At 50.1% G+C, this 20,834-nt stretch overlaps 2 protein-coding genes across 3 annotated transcripts in view; one reads left to right on the forward strand and one right to left on the reverse strand.

Moving 5' to 3' along the window:
- Nucleotides 1-5,716, reverse strand: part of LOC119862208 (protein PML-like) — a 44,971-nt gene extending 39,255 nt beyond the window's left edge. Inside the window, exons 1-2 of one of the 2 annotated variants that reach the window (XM_038418487.2) lie at nucleotides 5,543-5,716; nucleotides 3,114-3,598 (exon numbers count right to left, since the gene is read on the reverse strand). In XM_038418487.2, the coding sequence (XP_038274415.1) occupies nucleotides 3,114-3,598; nucleotides 5,543-5,548 (491 nt within the window). In that variant the 5' untranslated portion in view covers nucleotides 5,549-5,716. The remainder of the gene's footprint in view (nucleotides 1-3,113; nucleotides 3,599-5,542) is intronic. The other variant, XM_038418486.2, reaches the window with a different exon arrangement.
- Nucleotides 5,717-7,443: 1,727 nt separating this feature from the next.
- Nucleotides 7,444-20,060, forward strand: STOML1 (stomatin like 1). Its single transcript, XM_038418492.1, is given in 9 exon segments — nucleotides 7,444-8,789; nucleotides 9,498-9,604; nucleotides 11,025-11,174; nucleotides 14,452-14,655; nucleotides 15,251-15,271; nucleotides 15,273-15,443; nucleotides 16,280-16,541; nucleotides 19,551-19,687; nucleotides 19,690-20,060. Coding segments are annotated over 9 exon segments (1,416 nt in total). The 5' UTR covers nucleotides 7,444-8,641; the 3' UTR covers nucleotides 19,906-20,060.
- Nucleotides 20,061-20,834: the final 774 nt, after the last annotated feature.

Below are 20,834 nucleotides of genomic sequence, written 5' to 3' on the forward strand. Positions count from 1 at the left end.
GAAGGGAAGCACCTGCGGGCCTCATTAGCTAGGGGGCTATATAGGGCTTGCAGGCAGGCAGGTAGGAAAGGGAGGAGCCAAGGACTGTGCATCCCTGCTGGCTGGAGAAACTAGCTTTCCCTCAGGTTGCTAGTTTGCAGTGGTTTGTAAATAGAAGGTGATGGGAGTTGACACTGTGAATAAAAGGCCCTGGTGATTGTACTCAGAAGAGGTCTCTGGCTGATTTGTTGCAAGGACAAGCAAACTCCTTGTTACACCCACTTCCTCCTCTGCTCAGCCCCCTCCCTGTCACGGGTGTTCCTCCTCTCCATCCCCCCTCCTCCTTGCCACTTGGGCCCCCACTGCTGCTCACCAGTCCCTCCTCCCTTCCTGCTCAGTCCCCTTACCGCTGCTCGCCAGTCCCTCCTCCTCCCTCTCAGCCTGCCCTGCTGCTGTTCACTGGTACCTGCTCCCACCATTGGTCCCCTCCCTGTTCACTGTATGTGACCCTCTTCTCCTTCCCCCCTCCTCCCCACTCAGCCCCACAGCTACTGCTCGCTGGTCCCTCTTCCCCCTGTCCCCGCTTGCCTCCCCCACCTCTGCTCACTGGTCCCTCCTCTCTCCCCCTCCCCATGTGCATCCCTTCTCTCCTCCAACCTCACTGACCCTCGCCACATCCCTACCCCCTCTTCCCACACAACCCCCCATCGCCACCCACCGCATCTCTCCTCCCATTGGAGGCCAAGCGGGAGGGGAGGAGGGACCGGCGGTGGGGGGCCGAGTGGAGAGGAGGACCCAGCGAGCGGTGGGGGAGGGACCTCCAGAGAGGGGGGTGGAGAGTGCTGGGGAGGAGCACCGAGGCAGAAAACGCTGAGCTTTTATATGAGCCATGCAGATTCCTGGGCAGCTGAGGAGGTGATATCTGCTACTCAGCTTCCTGGGTTCATCAGTAATCTCCCTGGGGAGTCCCAGGGACCCAGGAAGCTGAGTAGCAGATACCGGCTCCTCAGCTCCCTGGGAACCTGCATGGCACATAATAAATAAGCAAACTCTTCCCATGGAAGTCCATTCCCAGCATGGAGGGGAAGAGGTGGAGCCACCATGGCCCAGGCTTCCGGCCGCAGGATCAGCAGTGGCTGCACCGGGGAAGCTTAGCCCCTCCTGGCCTACTGTACCCGCTGCCCATGGTTATATGCCTTTCCATATGACATATGTGTAAGGAGTTTGTAAGACTCTATGAAGGATATTTAGGAATAGAGGCTTTCCCAGACTAGCTCAGAGGGTTCGTCAAGCCAGTGCCTCCAGCAGTGGTCAACATGCCCTGTGTCAGATGGTGTGTGGGAGGGAAATCCCAAGATGTACCTGGCCGATTGTTCTATGGGGTGTGTGACCCATGCTTTGTCCCCCGCATTACTGCACCACACATAGAAGTTTGAGTCTCCTCTTGCCTCCAAACTAAAGAGCCTGTTTTTTTAATTCAAGCAGTAAGGGTACATGAATTTAGACGCTGAGGTCCCAGGTTCAGTACCTGCAGAAGAGCAGCCCTGGGGCATTTTTTGAGGTGCAGGGGGATGCGAATTCCAGCCTGAACATTGTTGTGATCTGCTGACACCATGAAGCAAGGGTGGGAATGTGCAGAGGCCACTTGAAAAAGAGCTGGGCTCATTTTACAGATGGGGAAACTGAGGCACAGGAAGAGGCTGTTGTGACGGTATACCCTATATTCTGCATAGAAAGATAGTGATGGTATGAATATGGCATAACTAAGACTTTATGCAAGATGGTTCAGGTAAGATATCATTGGAAAGGTTATGATTTACTGAATGTGATTATCCAATTTGTATGCATGTATAATTTCTGTATCTAAGTTAGGAATATTGACTATGTAACAATTACATCTGTGTGTGTACTTTGGAGGAACTCCCACCAGACAGTAGGCAATCCTCCTGAATGATCCATTTAAGAAGGACAATAGAACTCTGAAGATACAAATCTTCCACCTTCCTGAGGTGCTTCCTGGGATGCTGTATTGACACTACAAGGTCAGGTGATAATCTCACCTGATGAAAAATACCTGTTTAGACACAGCTGGTACTTTTCCACTGTAGGGGGATGGGGATCAAACAAAGGATTCCCGCCTTAGGTAAATCCTTTTTAAGGGCTGGGGCGCGGGTTGATCTGGACTCTCCTCCATTGCCTACTCAAGAAGAAAGACTGCTGAAAGTACCTGAAGGGACAAACGAACTAACCTGAGGGGAAAGGCGGGGCGAGTCCAGACTGTGACAGGGGTCCAGTCTGTAAGAAGAAATAACTGGAACTCTAAGATACAGAAACTCTGCAACTTACCTAAAATAACATTTAGAGTGAGAAATTACTTCTTGAAACCACTCTCTTTAAGATCTTACGCTTAGTATGCATATTTTGTTTGCTCAGTAATCTGCTTTGTTCTGTTTGCTATCCCTTATAATCACTTAAAATCTGCCTTTTACAGTTAATAAATTTGTTTTATTATTAAACCCAATTTGTGCAATTTCTAACTGAGGGGGGAAGTTGTGCATATCTCTCTTCACATTGAGGGAGAGGGCAAATTTTTATGAGTTTGCGCTGTGCAGATCTTTCTATATAGCACAAGACAATATTATTTTGGGTTTATTCCCAAAAAGGGGTGTGCAAATGAGTGCTGGGTGAATCTTCTCACACAGAGCTGGCTTCAGTTTGTGTTTGCAGCTGGGTGTGGCCCTACCTCTGTGTGTGTGCTGCAAGGGGCTGGAGAGCCTAATTCAGCAAAATAGGGAGAGGGAATCCAGGCTGGTGGAGCAGGTGGGGCTCAGTGAAACCCCGGTACATCCAGAAGAGGGGTCCAACCTATCACAGCTGTGACTTGCCCAAGGTCACATAGTGGGTCAGTGGAAGAGCTGGGAATAGAACCGAAGGACCATATTCTTCCTACATGACTCAAGTAGCTCCTGCGGAAGTCAATGGGAGTTACTCTTATATCTTGGTGCAGGAAGAAAGGGTCCTAAGTTCCCTAGACTCCCAGGCCTGGCCTTCACCACAGACCCTCCCTCCCAATACCCTTTTCCAATGTGCTCACAACTGTATGGGAATAAATCATAGAAGGCTGATGTTCTTACCTTGTAATGTAGTTCTGGTCATTGTGGGTGGGATTGGAACAGAAGAGGATTCTGGACTTCTTTGCTCCCTCCAGAAACTGTTTGGCAGATTCTGCCTTCAGCTCCCTCACCTTCCTGGTTTCATGGCTTTTCTTCTTTGAGAACCACTGATGGGCCTCAAAGCATCTGATGCAAAAGAACTCCTCACACTCAGAGCACCAAAACTCGGCCAGATCTTTGCAGCGGTCACAGACTAAGTCGCTGCTGCTGACAATCTTCTGGTAGGTGCTCAGTTTAGCCTGCAGATTGGCAAAGAGCAGGTTGTCCTGGTCTGGGATCCCGCTGGCTTGTGGGATGGGAGCCTGACAGATGGGGCACTGGCCAACAGGCTTGTTCTCTTCCAGACAGTCGGTGCACAAAGTGTGAAGGCAGGACAGGAGCTTGGGATTCCTGGGTTCTTTCTGGCACCCCTGGCAGAGCAGGAACTGAAATTCTTCTTCCATCACCTTTGGGAGAGAGAGACCCAGGGAGTCACCAATGCCGTGCTGCTCTGCTGTGAACTCCAGTGAGTGATGGGGGTGGGGGGGGGAAGAGGTGTCTCTATGTAACAGTAATAATATTACACGCTAACCATGTATTGTATTTTTTTAAAATCCCTTCTATCCATTTTAAATTTGCCACCTTTCAGTTTCCCCAGGCATCCCCTTGTTTCTGTGTTTTGAGGAAGGGTGAAGGGGAACAATGGTAACTATGAAGTGTTGTGAGGTGTGATATATGGCCTGTGTGATGGGGTGGACTTGGCCTAGAGGCCCCCTACTGGAGGCTGCAGGATCCTGCCCCTGAATATGGCACTCATATGTTTGTGCCTACATATTGCAAATTAATGGCCCTCAACATCATGCGAACTGGCTTATTACAGAACACAGTTCACAGTGACATTGCATGCAACAGGGCTGCATGCCTATCTCTCCTGGGTGTCTACATTGTCCCCACTGCTCCGGTATAAAACCTCACCATGGAAAGATTATTTTATCCAGTCCTTGGAGGCAGGGAAATATTATTATCCCAATTTTGCAGATGGGGAACTAAGACACAGCGCGGTTCAGTGACTCGCCCAAGCCACCAAGGGGTTAATATGCAGAGATCTCACAACTCCCCAGCTGTAACCACAAAACCATCTTACCCCTCTTCCCCATTGTGTCTGCTAACTAGTCACCAGCTTTTAAAGCAGAAGCTTGACTTTTTGTGCCCTGGACAAAGTTTGGAGGAGGACTCCAATCATCCCTAATGGTAAGAGATGGACAAGAGCCACCTCTCCCAGTAGAAAGGAATCCCAGTACAGGTAGGGCTGTGATGCTACCTCTCAGCACAAGCATACTGTCATGCCACATGTGAGTCTCTCCACCAAGATCAGGAGGGGTGGCGTTAGTGTCAAACACTACATGACATACGTTAGTCACTCAGTGAACTGCTGAAAGGCACTCAGATACTATAGCCATGAGAGCAGCATAAGAACTAATATAGAACAGACACAGCAACAAGTGCAACAACAAGGATTTTACACTGGAGTGTGGATGGGTGGGAGATGGGGGTGAAGCTCCAGTCTTGGCAAAGCTGTAGTTACAAAAAATTAGTCTCCATTCCTTGTCAGCAAGTTTGCAGAGCAAACTGCAGCCCCTCCCCTGGTGGGAATATTAGTCCTAGGGATGTGGGTCGCCAGGTGGGTGGAGTACATACTTAGGGGGTGTTGTGTGGGCTTGTTTTCAGAGGTGTATGCTGCCTTTGAGACCCATTTCAGCTTGTGATTGTTGAATAATCTAGCAGCCAGTTCCCACTGAAGTCAATTGCAATACAACTTTGTCAGGCTGGGCCTTTGGGATATCACATGGGGAGGGAAGCAGACAGGGAATAGAGGAATGCATCCGATGAAGTGAGCTGTAGCTCACGAAAGCTTATGCTCAAATAAATTTGTTAGTCTCTAAGGTGCCACTAGTACTCCTTTTCTTTTTTTTAGGGAATAGAGGAACATGCACAAGTAGGATGCCAGCTCTGAGAGCTAACTCCATGGTCCTATTCTGGGCACTAGATCCAGCCACCTCAGTATTTCTGGGATAGCCCCAAATTCACAGCCTGCCTGCCTCATGTGAAGGAAGTTAATGGGACCCTCCAGAAATGCAGGGGTGCATGAAACCACAGCATTTTGCACTTTCGCATCATGGCACAATGGTGTCACAGGACACTGATGTACTGAGGCTGTGCCACAATACTGATGGCTGATGCGCCATCCCATCCGGAGCAGAGTGTGCCCCGCAAAGTGGGTCTCTCCCAGAAATGGTCTCCAAAAAGTGGGGAGCTGGGGTTTGTCTCATGCAGGAATCCCCCCACCCCTTCTGTGTAGCTGGGAAACAAATGGCACACTATCACCCAAAGTCGAGTGAAAGATAAAATACCTGCATTGAGAGCGGATGCACAGCCAGCTCCTGCCACGGCTCTGGGGACGGTCTAGCTGCTGCTGTGGTCAAGGAAGAGTAACCGGCCAACGGAGAGTAACAAGGAGCTTTCTGCAAAGCAGAAGCGCCACAGCTAGTTTCATTTTCTCTGTGTGACCTGCTGGGAGGAGGAGCTGCAGGAAGTTTCCACTGCTGCCAAGGAAGGTGGCACAGCCTACTGTTGGGGGAAGGGAGCAGCTGGCTGCAGGGCCTGAACAGGCCGAGTTCTCCGTTTGCAGGCTGCCTGTCTCAGCCTGCGGCATGTAGGGGGCCAGGCTTGTGCCTTGGCCCTGCCTGGGATGCCAACATGCTCAGTGCACAGCAGGCTCATCCCTAATGAAGCCGGGATGGTACCGACCACTGGGTGCAGTGAGGTCTGCAAGGCCCTGACTTGCCTGTGTCTACGGTTACCATACATCTGGGTTTTCCTGGACATGGCCTCTTTTTTTTTTGATCTGCCCATCTGTGTACAGGAGGATTTTTCAAATAGGAGGAAATGTCTGGGATTTTTCCTTTCAGAGCAGACCTTGCAGCTCAGAAAGCTGTCTCCATGCCCAGATTGGTCCCTCCCACAACAACGGCTGCGGCTGCCAGCAGCATAAACTGCTCTCTGTCAGAATTTGCTGCCTATGTTGTACTGAGCATATAACCTGCCCCAGCCTGGCCTGCCAGGTAAGTGGAGATGCCATTGCCTCTCAGCTGGACTGCCTTCCCTGCCGTAGGGCATCAGAGCCTGGCCAAGGGGGGTGATAGGGCCAGACCCTGGCTCTTCACCCCGAAGAGAAGCCTGCAGGGAGGCGCTGATGGGCTGGTGCTGCATCCTGGGCATGCGCCAGCTGCCCCCCCCCCATGGCGACAGGGAGTGACCCTGCCCCCCATCTTGAGAGTGAGACTGCAGGAACCCTGTCCAGTACCCCCAAATACCCCCTCCCACTGCACATGCACCCCCCAAATACCTCCCTCCAAGTACACACACACCCCTCCAGTTCCCCCTCCCTCTTCCCCTGGCAGTGTCCTCTATTTTGGAACTCGAAATATGTAACTCTACCTGTGCTGACTGGAGCCGCCAGGATCTATTTTTCATCGGGTGTTCCACTCCAAAAGCGGACACCGGGTCACCCAAACCCCACATAAGGCCCATTGTCCTTCCCCATGCTGGACCTCTGGTCTCATGCCATGGGATTGGCGCCCCCAAAAGAGCAGTTTGCTGATCCCACTGCCAGCCTTCTGGGCCTCCTCTTATCTCCCTGGAGCACTGCTCCTTCTTTGTGCTCAGGCTGGGGCCTGTCTCAGATGAGGGATGACTTAATCCTCACCCAGTGTTTTGCGGGTGTGGGTACGGGGGGGAGCCTTGGGGGCAGCACCCCAGCAGAACGAAGCCATGACAAGCAGCAGGTTGGGGATCCTATTGGGCAGGTGTTGGCCTTGTTTCCATGAGATTTAACCCCTTCTCAGCAATGGGGTTCAGGCTGGGGGTGGGTGAGTCCTTTGACTGATAGGTTTGTATTGATCCCAGAGTCAGAGCCAGCCTCCACCTGACCGTCCAGTTAGGACCCTCTGACAGTGCAATCCCTCCCCTCCCTCCATGCTACAGAAACTCCCTGATTCTCTCCCATGGCACAGCTCCCCCCCAGCCTCCCCACCCCATGGAAAAGCAGAGAGTGACAGCTGAGGAGTGGCTGCTGCCTCAAACCAGTGCTGCCCTGAGAACCTGGGGCTGGAGTCTCTCCCCATAGGGCCGTTTCAGGAAACTGGAGATGGGTGGAGGGTCAGCCGTGGTCGGGGGGGCATGGGTGACCCTGGGGGATGATTTGGCAACTGAGAAAAACCTTCCCCACTTACAGCCTAAATCCTTTGTGCTGGGCTCCTAGTGGATGCTACTTACCCCACTCCCCCAGGGGCTGCCCTTGGGGATCCCCTCACCGGCATTCTCATTAGATTTGGTGACAATGATCACCCCAAAGGGAAATCTCCCTCCCAAGGGCTTTCCTCCCAATCCCCATCCCTGCTGGTCAGTGCCAGCCTTCGGAAGGGATCCCTGCAGCACAGCGAGAGGGGAGCTCCTGGAGAGATGCCATCCTGCTGCTGCCTCTGGGGAGATCGAAGGGAATCCTCCCCAAGGCGGATGGAGCTGTTCTGCAGCTGATGAAGCAAATCTCATTAGGAAGAAAACCTTCCTCTTCCCCTGCTCTGCAGGCAGTACTGTTCTCAGTGCCCACATGACGTAGAATACCAGGAAGTGCTACTGCGCCAGCATCCCTGCCTGGAAGGAGACACACCAGATCCACTGGCAAGGGCTAGAAAGGGATCTGCTGGGGTTGCGGAGGAGACACAAAGCAGATGGAGACACTCCTTGCTCCAGCCTGGGAAGGATTTTCTCCTAGCATCCAGGGGAGGGGAGGGGATTGGATCAGAGTGGTAGGGAGCGAGCCCTTAATGTTGCTCTGTGACGGCTCACCTTGGATTAGCAATGATTTCTAATCTAAGGCTTAAGAATTGCCCTTGGCCTGGTATTGAAAATCTTCGGTGCTGCTGTTTGGCATTTGACTGTCAGGAACTGTCAGGACTGTTTTGTCTTTATTTATGGTGCTGATGGGGCTTTGAAATCATCCAGAAGCCCTGCTGGCTAGGTACAAAAGCTGTGTCTGAGTTTAGAAAGCAAGCAAGCATAGACTGTATTCTGTTACCCCTCCAGCCTGCAAAGGCCCCCTGAAGAAGCTGGATTTCTCAGATTCAGAGTCGCTTGTAAATACTTGTTTCTTTTTTATTCAACATCTTGAAGTGTTCTTGGTATCTTTTTTCCCCTGCCGCTAAACACCTTGGGTGTGCAGGAATTTTTACATTAACCTGCAGGTAAGAATGGCACTCAATTGCAAGATTCAAAGAATCAAGCAGGACTGTATGGCAGTGTTTGTGGGGAGTGGGCTAATTGTTTGTTCAGTCTGAGGCACAAGCAACTGAATGCTGCCCTGGGGACTCCCACCAGCCATTTTACCAGCAGGATGTGCAGTGGGAAGGAGTGGAGAGATTATTACAAAGGCTTAGGAGGTAAACTGGATCATGTTCAGCAGGTTGGGATATCAAGCTCTTCCACTGGGGGACTTTGACCATTTCCAGCAATCCAGCATTGGATTCTATGGATCTCAGAAGAGCTTATTTTCCTTTGGGCATATGCAAGATCCATGGGGCCAGATCCCGCATACGAAAGGTGAGTACAGGGCAGGGGAGCAAGGTTTCCTTCTCTGCTGGCCCACGCATCACCATTCACCTTGGTGGTTATAGCCCCTACAAACACTGGCCTCTCCCTCACACCAGCCTTACGCAGGGTGCAGTTCCACGGCTGCCCTGGCGTTACTCCTGGCTTGCGCTGGGCAGAGCAGAATAAGGCCCTATGGATGTGTCATTTGGGGATTCAGGGGTTTGAAGAGTCCAAGATGGAGGCAGGCTGGGGGAGTCCAGGCTGGGGATCATCTCCTGTGGCCCTCCGTGAATGCTGTAGGTGTATGGACATTCACTGATCAGGAGCAAGAGACCCCAGGACAAATGCTGTTCTGTGTTGTGCTGGTGTCAATCTGGAGTCGCTGCACTAACTTCAGTGGATTGAGGCTGGTGTAACAGAGCAGAATGAGGTTGAGGCAGCCCCTTCTGTCTCTGGGCGGCTTGCAGCTTATGGCGTGCCCCTCAAGGGCAATGCTGCTGAAGGACACCGGGGTACAGATCTGTGACTACAGTCGTTGGGTGTATCCATGAATTGCCTACGAGATCCCAGCATTGCTTTCTGTGGTTTGCTGCAGGTGTGCCTTGAAACAAGGGAAAGGCCATAGGCCTGAGACCAAGCTATGGGTGGTGCTGAGGGATTGGGGGAGCTACTGCTCTCTCCAAATTCATTCCCTGACCCTCTCTTTCTCTCCTACAGGTTCCTCCTAGGGCTGGCTGTCATGGATTTGCCATGGGATTGTAACGTTTTTGGCCTTCCTACTGATGGTCATCACCTTCCCCATCTCCGCATGGTTTGTCTTGAAAGTAAGTGGGAAATAATGCCTGGTCCTTACCCCTAAATACAGGTGCTGGTGGGACGGGGAGAGTCTGGGGAAAGGCAATGATGCCCTTTTTGCTGCTTGGAGTGTCCTTAAGTAGCTGCATTGCGTCCTGCTGCCGCCTCTCCAGTGGGCACCTATGGCATAAAAGCCAACTGACGGGAGTGGCAGCATTATCTTCACCTCAGGCCATCCCCTTTGTGCTGCCAGTGAGACCCAGCTCTCCAGACTAGAGCCAACCCACCAGATAGTCCATAGCGAGTGTCACATCAGTAGTTTCTGTAGCGCAAAGGCTGCCACTGGTGCAATGGTCCAGGTGTGAGTGCAAGAGTCTCTCCTGGGGGACTGGAAGAGCAGAGTGTCTTATTTTCTACTATTAAAATTTGTGTAAATGTATATTTAAGGTAAATGCAGCTGCAGGTTACTGGCAAGTTGCCAGTGCAGCCTGTGGCATCTCAAAGTTGGGGATCCCCTGGTCATAGAATCATAGAATATCAGGGTTGGATGGGACCTCAGGAGGTCATCTAGTCCAACCCCCTGCTCAAAGCAGGACCAATCCCCAAATAAATTATCTCAGCTAGGGCTTTGTCGAGCCTGACCTTGAAAACCTCTAAGGAAGGAGATTCCACCACCTCCCTAGGTAACCCATTCCAGTGCTTCACCACCCTTTTAGTGAAAAAGTTTTTCCTAACATTCAACCTAACCTCCCCCACTGCAACTTGAGACCATTACTTCTTGTTCTGTTATATGCTACCACTGAGAACAGTCTAGATCCATCCTCTTTGGAACCCCCTTTCAGGTAGTTGAAAGCAGCTATCAAATCCCCCCTCATTCTTCTCTTCTGCAGACTAAACAATCCCAGTTCCCTCAGCCTCTCCTCATAAGTCATGTGCTACAGCCCCATGAGAGGTGCCATGTACCCTTGACTCCTGTTGACTCCAGGGGCAGTTGGAGGAGCTCAGCTTGCCTATAATGTGCATCATCTGGCCATCGGATTCTGCTCAGCGTACTGAGTATTGAGTTTACAACCAAACATCTGGTGTCACCTGCCAGAGAAGGGTATACCTCGCAGGTGGAGCCAAATGACTTTCAGATATCTCTGTAGTTTTTCATTTTCTCCCAGTTGATATGAATATAATGAATCATGGCCAGATGCAGCAGAGCCCATGGTTGTCCTTGGGGACTGAACCCATGAGCTCCACAGCAGAAGCACAAACCCTTACTGTTGGTGCAAAAGGATGAGCTCCATTAGCTGTGTGGGGCTCTTATGTTTGCCAGAGCCAACCACTAGAGGGAGCACTGTGCATTAAGCCCAGGCATTGTAGAGACAGAGAAAAGACTTTTTTTTAAAGTGCCCAATGTGTATTTTTCCTCCTGTTTATTTGGTTTAAATGTTTCCTTTCCAGATAGTCCCTGCCTATGAGCGAATGATTGTATTCCGCTTGGGCCGGATCCGAGCCCCCCAGGGGCCAGGAATGGTCCTGCTGTTGCCGTTCATAGATCACTGGCAACGAGTAGACTTGAGGACAAGAGTCTTTAATGTGCCACCAGGTAAGGTGAGCTACACCCATTTCTACGGCGGAGGATTTGCTATGCGATGTGGCAGCTTCTCTGATGAGCCTCGTCATCCATTGCAACCCTCTTGAATAGATCAGGGTAGAGACCTTTGCAAACCTTCCTAATGAAAGCCACATGCTGAATCTTGCATGCTTTGGGCTTTCATTCCTGTTGCAAAACTGTAGTTCAGATTCACAAACCTTTTAGATGAACTGAGGCCAAATATCATGAGATCACAGGCCAGGGTTTTCCTTCCGCACAGCCTTTGATGGGGTATGCTGAGCCAAGATTTTCAAAAGCCACCAGTGGTTCTGGTGCCTGAATTTGTGGGTAAGTGACACCTGCTTTTCCAAAAGTGCTGAGCATCCACCTGTGAAAATCAGGTCCTTTTCAGGTATTTCCACGTAGGCACCCACAATCACTACTCTTATAGAACTTGGCTGTGATTTAGACCAGTCCAACCTTGGGCGGTGGGGTTGGGGGGGGGGTTGAGCCATGGATAAAAGACAAATGTAGACAGATGTCTCATTGACAAAAAATGTCAATGTCTCATTGACAAAAAATATTAGTTGCAAAGCTGTGAGATCTGAAATTGAGATGATGTTGTTAAAGTAACCCTTCTGCCACATGGAGCCAGCAGCAACCAGAGCCAGGTTCAATATCTAGGGTTTCCTTTCCATCGATGCAATATAGAACTGGCTTGAGTTCCCACCCCATAATCTGGGAAAATTACACACCACCCCTGGGCGCACCTGGGAGGCAATACTTCCCCACTCACAAGCACAGAGTTTGAGTGTTAATGAAAGGAGGGAAGTCACCTGACATTAATTAGGGAAAATGGTACAAGCGGGATTCATAATCATAAAACTGTGAGCAGGACACTCACCCCAGTGTGCGTGGGGCAGTGCCTTCCGCCTCATGTTCTTGAGTTCTACAACCAAAAGTTCCTTTTCTGTGCCCCTCTCAGCTCCCTCACCGTACCCCACTCACAGTACCTGTCCTTGGTCAGAGAAGACCCAGAGTTCAGAGGTGCATCTGTCTGAGTTCACCTCCCACCTGGGGAAGAAAGCATCATGTTTGCTCCACCATCTGAGCACTTGCTTTGGCTGGCCACCCCACCAGCTATGGTTCCTCTCCACTGGCTGTCCCACCAGCCACTTGTTCTGGTCACTGCCTCACCAGCCACTTGTCTTCTGTTGCCACCTGCTTCTCTACTGTGACCTCTGCACATCAGTCTCTTAGTAATTTTCAGCTCTGTGCTGAACACAGTCCCACCATAACTGATTTCAGCTCTGATTGAGCCTTTAAAATAACAAAGAGGCTCCTAATGAAGCCTATTTAGCTCTTTCTTTTAACAGTGCAGAAGAACAGATTAAACCAGTCTGGGGAGAACTCTTGGGGAGGGTCCACACCTCCTGGCTAGGACACCTGTCCCCACTCCTCTTACTGTCACAGGGCTCTGGCATTCAAGCCCTGGCTTAACAAGGTCCTTTCAGCTGAGGGTGACCCCCTCATTTGGGACAGGTTAAGCACAGTTCTGCTCCCCTTTATTCATACAATAATGACAACATTGGTAACAGCATTTCACTACCCCTGCATTCAGTACTAAAATGATTTGTAACCCAACACCAGCCAAAGTTGATTACTCTGAGCAACACACTACTCTATCTGCTGAATATCTAAGCAGAGCAGGAGCAAACTGTATTTACATGAACACACCTAAAGTCTCTCCCCCTCCCAGCTAGCTATCAGGGAAGAATTCATTTAGACCCTGCTTACATCAATAATAATAATCATGTTCTTTATGACAGTGCCTAAGGGCCAGCCAAGAATGGGGCCCCATTGTACAAGAACAGGACAACCACTAGATGGCCCCTGCATGTGCGATCTTACAATCTGGATAGACAAGACAGACACAGGGTGAGGGAGAGGTAGAACTTGCCCCCCTCATTGGTGCTGGGTGACACTGTGTCGGTGTAGAGTGCGGGTCTGGACAAGCACCTTAAAGTTGATTCACATACTCAGCCAAGACAGCAAAATTCATCCAGAAGGCTCACACTGACAGGTTGCCTGGTGAAATCTTGAGCACTTCCAGTGTCTGCCTCGGGAAACTACACAAAAGGAGCCCTTAGCACAGTCTCTTGGTTGCACTGGCATCTGGTTCCAGAAGGACCAAGAAGTGCCATCAGTAGGGCCCTACCAAATTCACGGTCCATTCTGGTCAATTTCACAGTTGTAGGATTTTAAAAATCATAAATTTCATGATTTCAGCTATTTAAATCTGAAATTTCTCGGTGTTATAATTGTAGGAGTCCTGACCCAAAAAGGAGTTTTGAGTGCGGGGGAGGGGAGGCAGGGAAGAGATCAGAAGATTATTGTAGGGGGGCTTGCAGTACTGCTACCCTTACTTCTATGGTACTGCTGGTGATGGTGCTGCCTTCAGAGCTGGGCAGCTGGAGAGTGGTGGCTGCTGGCTGGAAGCCCAGCTCTGAAGGCAGAGCTGTCGCCAGCAGCAGTGCAGAAGTAATGTTGGCATGGTATGGTATTGCCACCCTTACTTCTGCGCTGCTGCCTGCAGAGCTGGTCCCTCAGTCAACAGCGGCCATTCTCCGGCCGCCCAGCTCTGCAGGCAGCAGCACAGAAGTAAGGATGGCATGGTATGGTATTGCCATCCTTACTTCTGTGCTTCTGCTCGCCGGGCACTGCCTTCAGAGCTGGGCACCTGGCCAACAGCTGCAGCTCTCCTTCTGCCCAGCTCTGAAGGCAGTGCAGAAGTAAGGGTGGTAATACCGGGACCCCCCTAAAATAACCTTGTAACCCCCCTGCAACTCCATTTTGTATCAGGACCCCCCAATTTAAGAAACGCTGGTCTCCCCTTGAAATCTGTAAAATATAGGATAAAAACACACAAAAGACCAGACTTCACAGCGTGAGATCAGATTTCATGGTCTGTGACGTGTCTCTCATGGCTGTGAATTTTGTAGAGCCCTAGCCATGATACATAAGATGAAGGAGAAGGAGTTAACTTGTTTGGGTTTTTGTAACTCTATAAATAAGGTTTGGTTTGAGATTTGTGGAGGAAGGTTTGTGGGGGTTTTGTGGGGTTTTCCTACATTTTGTTTTGCCTGTTTAAATGAATGGGGGAAGTCTCACTGGTCAGGAATTAGAGTTTGGGGGATAGCAGTCCAGATCTTCCAAGGTATGTGGGCACCTAACTTCCATTGAATCAATAGCTTGGAGGATCTGGGCCCTCCTTGCTAAAGCTTCTGTTCACAGCTGACCTCCAACGATGGAGCCGTGATTTCCATGGGGGCTGATATCCAGTTCCGGGTGTGGGATCCTGTGCTGTCTGTCATGATGGTGAAGGATCTGAATGCAGCCACTTGAATGATGGCCCAAAATGCCATGAACAAGACCCTGCTAAAGAAGAACCTGAGGGAGATCCAGACAGAGAAGCTGCGGATTGGGGACCAGCTCCTGGTGAGAGTTTGCTTGTGACCTTGGGCCCTGCTCCTGCGCTGTGACATGGACAGTGCAGCACCCCATTGCAGACTGTGCTTCACCAGCTGCAGGAAACCTTTCATCTGAAACAAGGACCTGGATCCCTAATTCTCTAGCTATGTAACACACGGAAATAACGACCAAGGAGGGAAACTATAGCTGCTTCACCCTGAATCTGCCTCCAAGCGACTATGTGGATTCTCAAGGTTTCACTGTGTCTCAGAGCCAGAGGTGTGTTGGGGTGTGCAGGAGGATAGGGTGGAGATGCAGCCCCTATGGGGCAGTCTGGGGTCCTTACACCTGCACAGGGGAAAGGTAGGCAGAATGCGTTAGGGGGAACCAAGCGAGGGGCTTGCAGGTGTAAGGGGGATAAGGCGGATACACAGAGGACAACCTCAGGACTACAAGGAGGGAATGGAGCATGCACTGGGGGCCTCTCTCTTTCCATTCAGCCTGCTCAGCCAGAGCTCAGAGTGGAGGGGTCTTTTCCATGCTCCATTATAGTCTGTTGCTTTGCACTTACCCAGATCTGACTGGGATGTTTTTGGTTTTTGCTTTGCCAATTGCCTTTTAGCTTGAAATCAACGACATGACCCAAGTCCTGAGGCCTGGAAGTGGATCGGGTTGAGCTGATTTTGGAGGCAGTGCTGCAACCCTCCCAAGAGAGTCTGTCTGGACCTCTGACCATGACACTCCAGATCCTTGGGTTTGAAGGACTACATAACACCATTCAGCAGCTGGCTACTCACTTCTTTAGCAACAGCATGGCAGTGGCAGCAGCAGCTAGTCCTGAGACAAGTAATCAGCCCGGCCACACCTCCCTCACTACGCCTGCTATGTGCTCTGCTTTTATCCTCAGGGGGACAAAACAAGAAGTCTTTGCTTGGCTTTTAAACAGCCAGGATGTCTATAGGCATCAATGGATGAATCTGTCTCTCAGATCCCAAGTGGGACAGACCATGTCTCTGGTGGCAAAGTTTTGCCAGAAGTGACCATAGAGCAGCAGCTGAGAGTCGTGGCAACCTCCCATTGTGAGAGGAGGGAGATAATTGGTATCTCAGATGCTGGTGTGCAGTGAGTGTTGCCAAATGTCTCTATCACGGTCACCAGGACAGGAAGAAGAGATTAAATAAGGACTGTATATTTAGGTACCTTCTCAGACCCTTGCCCTAGTATATGGGCACCTCACAATCTATTGTATTTAGTCGCACAGCCCCCTGAGAGGTAGGGCAGTGCTATTATCTCCAGTATATAGAGGCACAGACAGGTTAAGGGACTTGCCCAAACTCACACAGGAAACTTGTGGCAAAGCAGGGGATTGAAGCTGGGTCTCCTAAGTCCCAGACTAGTACCCTAACCACTGGATCATCCTAACTCTCAGAACAGGACTCACAATACCTCTTTTATCTATTTTTATGTTTTAGTGCGTTAATATAATACCCAGATATGATGCGGGTTCGTGTGCTATACATGTGGCTGATAGAGGATGGATGGACAGGAAGGACTAGGGGACTCCTTTCTGACCACTCATCAGAGCTTTACTGGACAGTGGCTTGTGGTTCCCTGCCACTCCTGCGCTGACAGCTAACTTCATCTCAATCAGCCTGGCGCCCCCGAACCCATCTTGACACCTTTGTCCCCAGCAGACAGCGTGGTGACAGTGAATGAGGCAGAACCACCAGCTCCTACCATCACCACCACCAGTGGTAGCAGCAGCAGGAGGAAACCTAGCCCTGAGGAGTTGCTGTCATCTCTGGAGCTGTTCTTGTCTGAGTTCTTGGTTGGGCCAGTCGGAGCTTCCTACCAGCTCAACATCATACTTCCGAGTGGTGCGCGGAGAACCTACTTCATAGATCTCACTGCAGGTCACTGCCATTTATTCTCCCTGTGTTTGGGAGGCACTTTGGTGGGTGAGGACTTTGAGCTGTGATTGTGTGTGGGTGCAGGCATGTGCATGCTCTTTATTCCCCACACACAGAGCTGAACTCATTAGTAGAGTTGGTTGGAAAATGCGGGGTGGGGGGAATTCCATGGAAAAATTCAACTTTTTCAGTGAATAATTGAAATATTTTGGTTCTGAAATGGTGCTACTTGGGAGTTGTAGTTTGGCGGGGAGGTGATATCACCAACCCCAGTCCCCTCTCTAACAAAAGCTCCTGGTAGGATTCGTTCTCTACTAAGGCGTGTAGCACCCCATGGGTCAGCCAGAACTCACAACCAGAACAGCTGGGGTATAATCCAGGAGGCTCCCTGCTCTGCTGTCTAAACAGAAACCGGTCACTGAGCAGGAGATGGGACTAGAAGGAATCCAGGTTGCAAGGAGTGGTGATATCTCTCTCTCCTGGGCTCCAGAAGATGAACCTGACCAGGCTCAGAGACTTTGTGTCAGGGGCCTGGGCACTGGCAGTCCAGCTCAGTGGTTACAATTGGGCTGAGGGGGCAAAAGGTCACAGCCCGAGCCAGGAAGGGGACATGGGCTGGAGCACAAACCATCACATTTGCGGGCCCAGCATTGAGCAGCCAGCAACCTGCTGCTGAGCTTAAAAACAAGCCCACTGACTCTCTTCAGGCATCCCTAGCAGAACCCATCTATCAGCCTGGAGAGTACTCAGGCCCAGTAGGAGGTGCCTGGTCCTGACACCTTGCTGTGAGGACTTTTAGCTGAGGAGTTGTGAGCCAGGGTCTGAGGTGAGAGCTTATTAAAGGAGACAAATTTACTCTGATTAGCTTGTTTTTTGCCTTGCACTTGTTCAGATCCTTTATGGGGAACATTTTGACACCAAATGGGGAATATAAGGTAGGGCTAACCTGTAGTGACACATCCAGCCACAAAAGGGTGCACAGGGATGGCACATAGCTTTACATTTCCCATGATACCACACTGTTCCATGACCTTGACTTGCATGGCCATGGTGTATCATGGGAGATGAAGTCCAGCCTGGCTGGCACAGGAAGAATAGGAGCATGAAGCAGCTGAACTACAACTCCTATCAGGCACTGCAGCAGCATTTCCAAATAGAAATATTTTGGTTTTGCAGCTGAAAATATTCCAGTTTTTGAGTACTTGGTGGTTCAACAAAAAATCAGTTCTCTGTGGAGAGCAAAAACTCAATATTCCTTCAAAAAAAACATTTAGATGGAAAATTTTACAAACAGAAATATGTCTTCTGCCCATCTTTATAATGAGCAATTACTGTGGTGTGGGATTGCTGCAGCTTGGCCTAAAGCACATTGTCTGGGTGATCTCCACTTCCTAGCTGATGGGCAGCCATGTTGCTCAGTAACCTACCAGCATCCTAGACATTAACTGGCACCTTTGTTGGTGCCCTCAGCAGAGAGGGCATGGAGGAGGACATCCCTTCCCATCTAGGATGCTGCTGGAGCACTGTAGGGAGAAGCTTGCCCTGCTGCTGGAGGGAGGGGATTGTCTCCTTTCATAGAATCATAGAATCATAGAATCATAGAATATCAGGGTTGGAAGGGACCCCAGAAGGTCATCTAGTCCAACCCCCTGCTCAAAGCAGGACCAAGTCCCAGTTAAATCATCCCAGCCAGGGCTTTGTCAAGCCTGACCTTAAAAACCTCTAAGGAAGGAGATTCTACCACCTCCCTAGGTAACGCATTCCAGTGTTTCACCACCCTCTTAGTGAAAAAGTTTTTCCTAATATCCAATCTAAACCTCCCCCATTGCAACTTGAGACCATTACTCCTCGTTCTGTCATCTGCTACCATTGAGAACAGTCTAGAGCCATCCTCTTTGAAACCCCCTTTCAGGTAGTTGAAAGCAGCTATCAAATCCCCCCTCATTCTTCTCTTCTGCAGACTAAACAATCCCAGCTCCCTCAGCCTCTCCTCATAAGTCATGTGCTCTAGACCCCTAATCATTTTCGTTGCCCTTCGTTGTACTCTTTCCAATTTATCCACATCCTTCCTGTAGTGTGGGGCCCAAAACTGGACACAGTACTCCAGATGAGGCCTCACCAGTGTCGAATAGAGGGGAACGATCACGTCCCTCGATCTGCTCGCTATGCCCCTACTTATACATCCCAAAATGCCATTGGCCTTCTTGGCAACAAGGGCACACTGCTGACTCATATCCAGCTTCTCGTCCACTGTCACCCCTAGGTCCTTTTCCGCAGAACTGCTGCCGAGCCATTCGGTCCCTAGTCTGTAGCGGTGCATTGGATTCTTCCATCCTAAGTGCAGGACCCTGCACTTATCCTTATTGAACCTCATTAGATTTCTTTTGGCCCAATCCTCCAATTTGTCTAGGTCCTTCTGTATCCTATCCCTCCCCTCCAGCGTATCTACCACTCCTCCCAGTTTAGTATCATCCGCAAATTTGCTGAGAGTGCAATCCACACCATCCTCCAGATCATTTATGAAGATATTGAACAAAACGGGCCCCAGGACCGACCCCTGGGGCACTCCACTTGACACCGGCTGCCAACTAGACATGGAGCCATTGATCACTACCCGTTGAGCCCGACAATCTAGCCAGCTTTCTACCCACCTTATAGTGCATTCATCCAGCCCATACTTCCTTAACTTGCTGACAAGAATGCTGTGGGAGACCGTGTCAAAAGCTTTGCTAAAGTCAAGAAACAATACATCCACTGCTTTCCCTTCATCCACAGAACCAGTAATCTCATCATAAAAGGCGATTAGATTAGTCAGGCATGGCCTTCCCTTGGTGAATCCATGCTGACTGTTCCTGATCACTTTCCTCTCCTCTAAGGAAAGGAGGAGTTCCTTTCACCAGTTCTAAATTCACTTCATTAAACAAAACAAACACAAAGGGTCTCTGGCTTCCCCAAGGTGTTAGATGTGAAACCCTGGTACTGATCCCCCCCCCATATATCCATACCCTGCAGGCAGTGGGCGGATTGGCCATGGGGACCCTGAGCGCAACCCTGATGTGATTCTGGAGATGACGGAAACTGACCTGCAGGCTTTCTTCTCAGGTGAACTTTCTCCTCTGAGTGCCTACATGAGTGGGAGGTTGCGTGTCTCAACGACGACCTGAGCATTGCCCTGAAACTAGACGAGCTCTTCAAGGCAATGAACCAATGTAGAATGAGAGAGAATGTGTGTATGCATGCGTGCATGCATGTGTGCGTGTGTGAGAATGCAGGAGAAGTGAAGAGTCTGTCAGGAGAACCATTTAATTGTGAAGGGAGTGAGGACTCAAGCTCTTCTGTTCTCTGTTTCATACACTGGGGATATTGATCATTGCACAGAGGAGAAAGACAAATCCCCTCTGTGATGGGATCCCTGGGTGCAGCCTGGGACTGTGGGACTGCTGTGCCCCCTTAACTCTCCAGCCTGGTCTGTCTTTTACAATGCCTTGCTAATGACAAGCAGCAAACCCCTCCAGGCGCTGTGATCACTCAGCACAATCACATGTGGAGCCCCACACCCAGCTAGATTGCATGAATGCTCCCAGAGCCACTCATGAATTGCAGAGAAAGGCACCAGCAAAATCCCTCCAGTTCCCAGCACTGTACCTCAGGAATATACCATCTTGCACTGCTCAAGACGAGCAGTGCAAGTTTATTAATTGGTTTGCCACTTCATCAATGGAAAGTGGATATACACCAAACTTTGCAAACCTGAGCAGATTTACCAAACACTTCAAGCAAATTCACTGGTAAAGATAAACTGTAAAAGAAGTTTATTGACTACAAAAGATATATTTTAAGGGATAAGCAAAAAGTCAGAGTTAGTTACCAACAGAAAAGAAAATATAAGCACACAGCCTAAACTCTCAACCCTATTAGACTGGGAAACATCTAGATTAAGCAGTTTTTCTCACCCCACTGGATACTGCAGTTCATAGTACACAGGTTTCACCCTTGAAACCTGGACCAGTCTCCTCTGTTGGAGTCTTCAGTCTTCTGGACGTCCTTGCTGCTTGCAGCATAGGTGGGGGAAGAAGAAAAGGCCAAGCATGTAGCTGTGTTCTGTTTTATACCCTTAGTCCATGTGCTTGGAGAACACAAGTCCAGGCATGTCTGATGGGCATTGCTGAGACACCACTTGGCAAGGTTAAGCAATTCCACGGTATGGCCTTCTGCAGGTGAGTCATTGCATTGTAGCTCCCTTGCTGGACAATGGTGGTTGTTGATTGTTCGACACTCATCTGGGCATTGGTTATC

The sequence above is a fragment of the Dermochelys coriacea genome, chromosome 10 (genome assembly GCF_009764565.3).
Source record: "Dermochelys coriacea isolate rDerCor1 chromosome 10, rDerCor1.pri.v4, whole genome shotgun sequence".
In the NCBI taxonomy this organism is placed as follows: Eukaryota; Metazoa; Chordata; order Testudines; family Dermochelyidae; genus Dermochelys; species Dermochelys coriacea.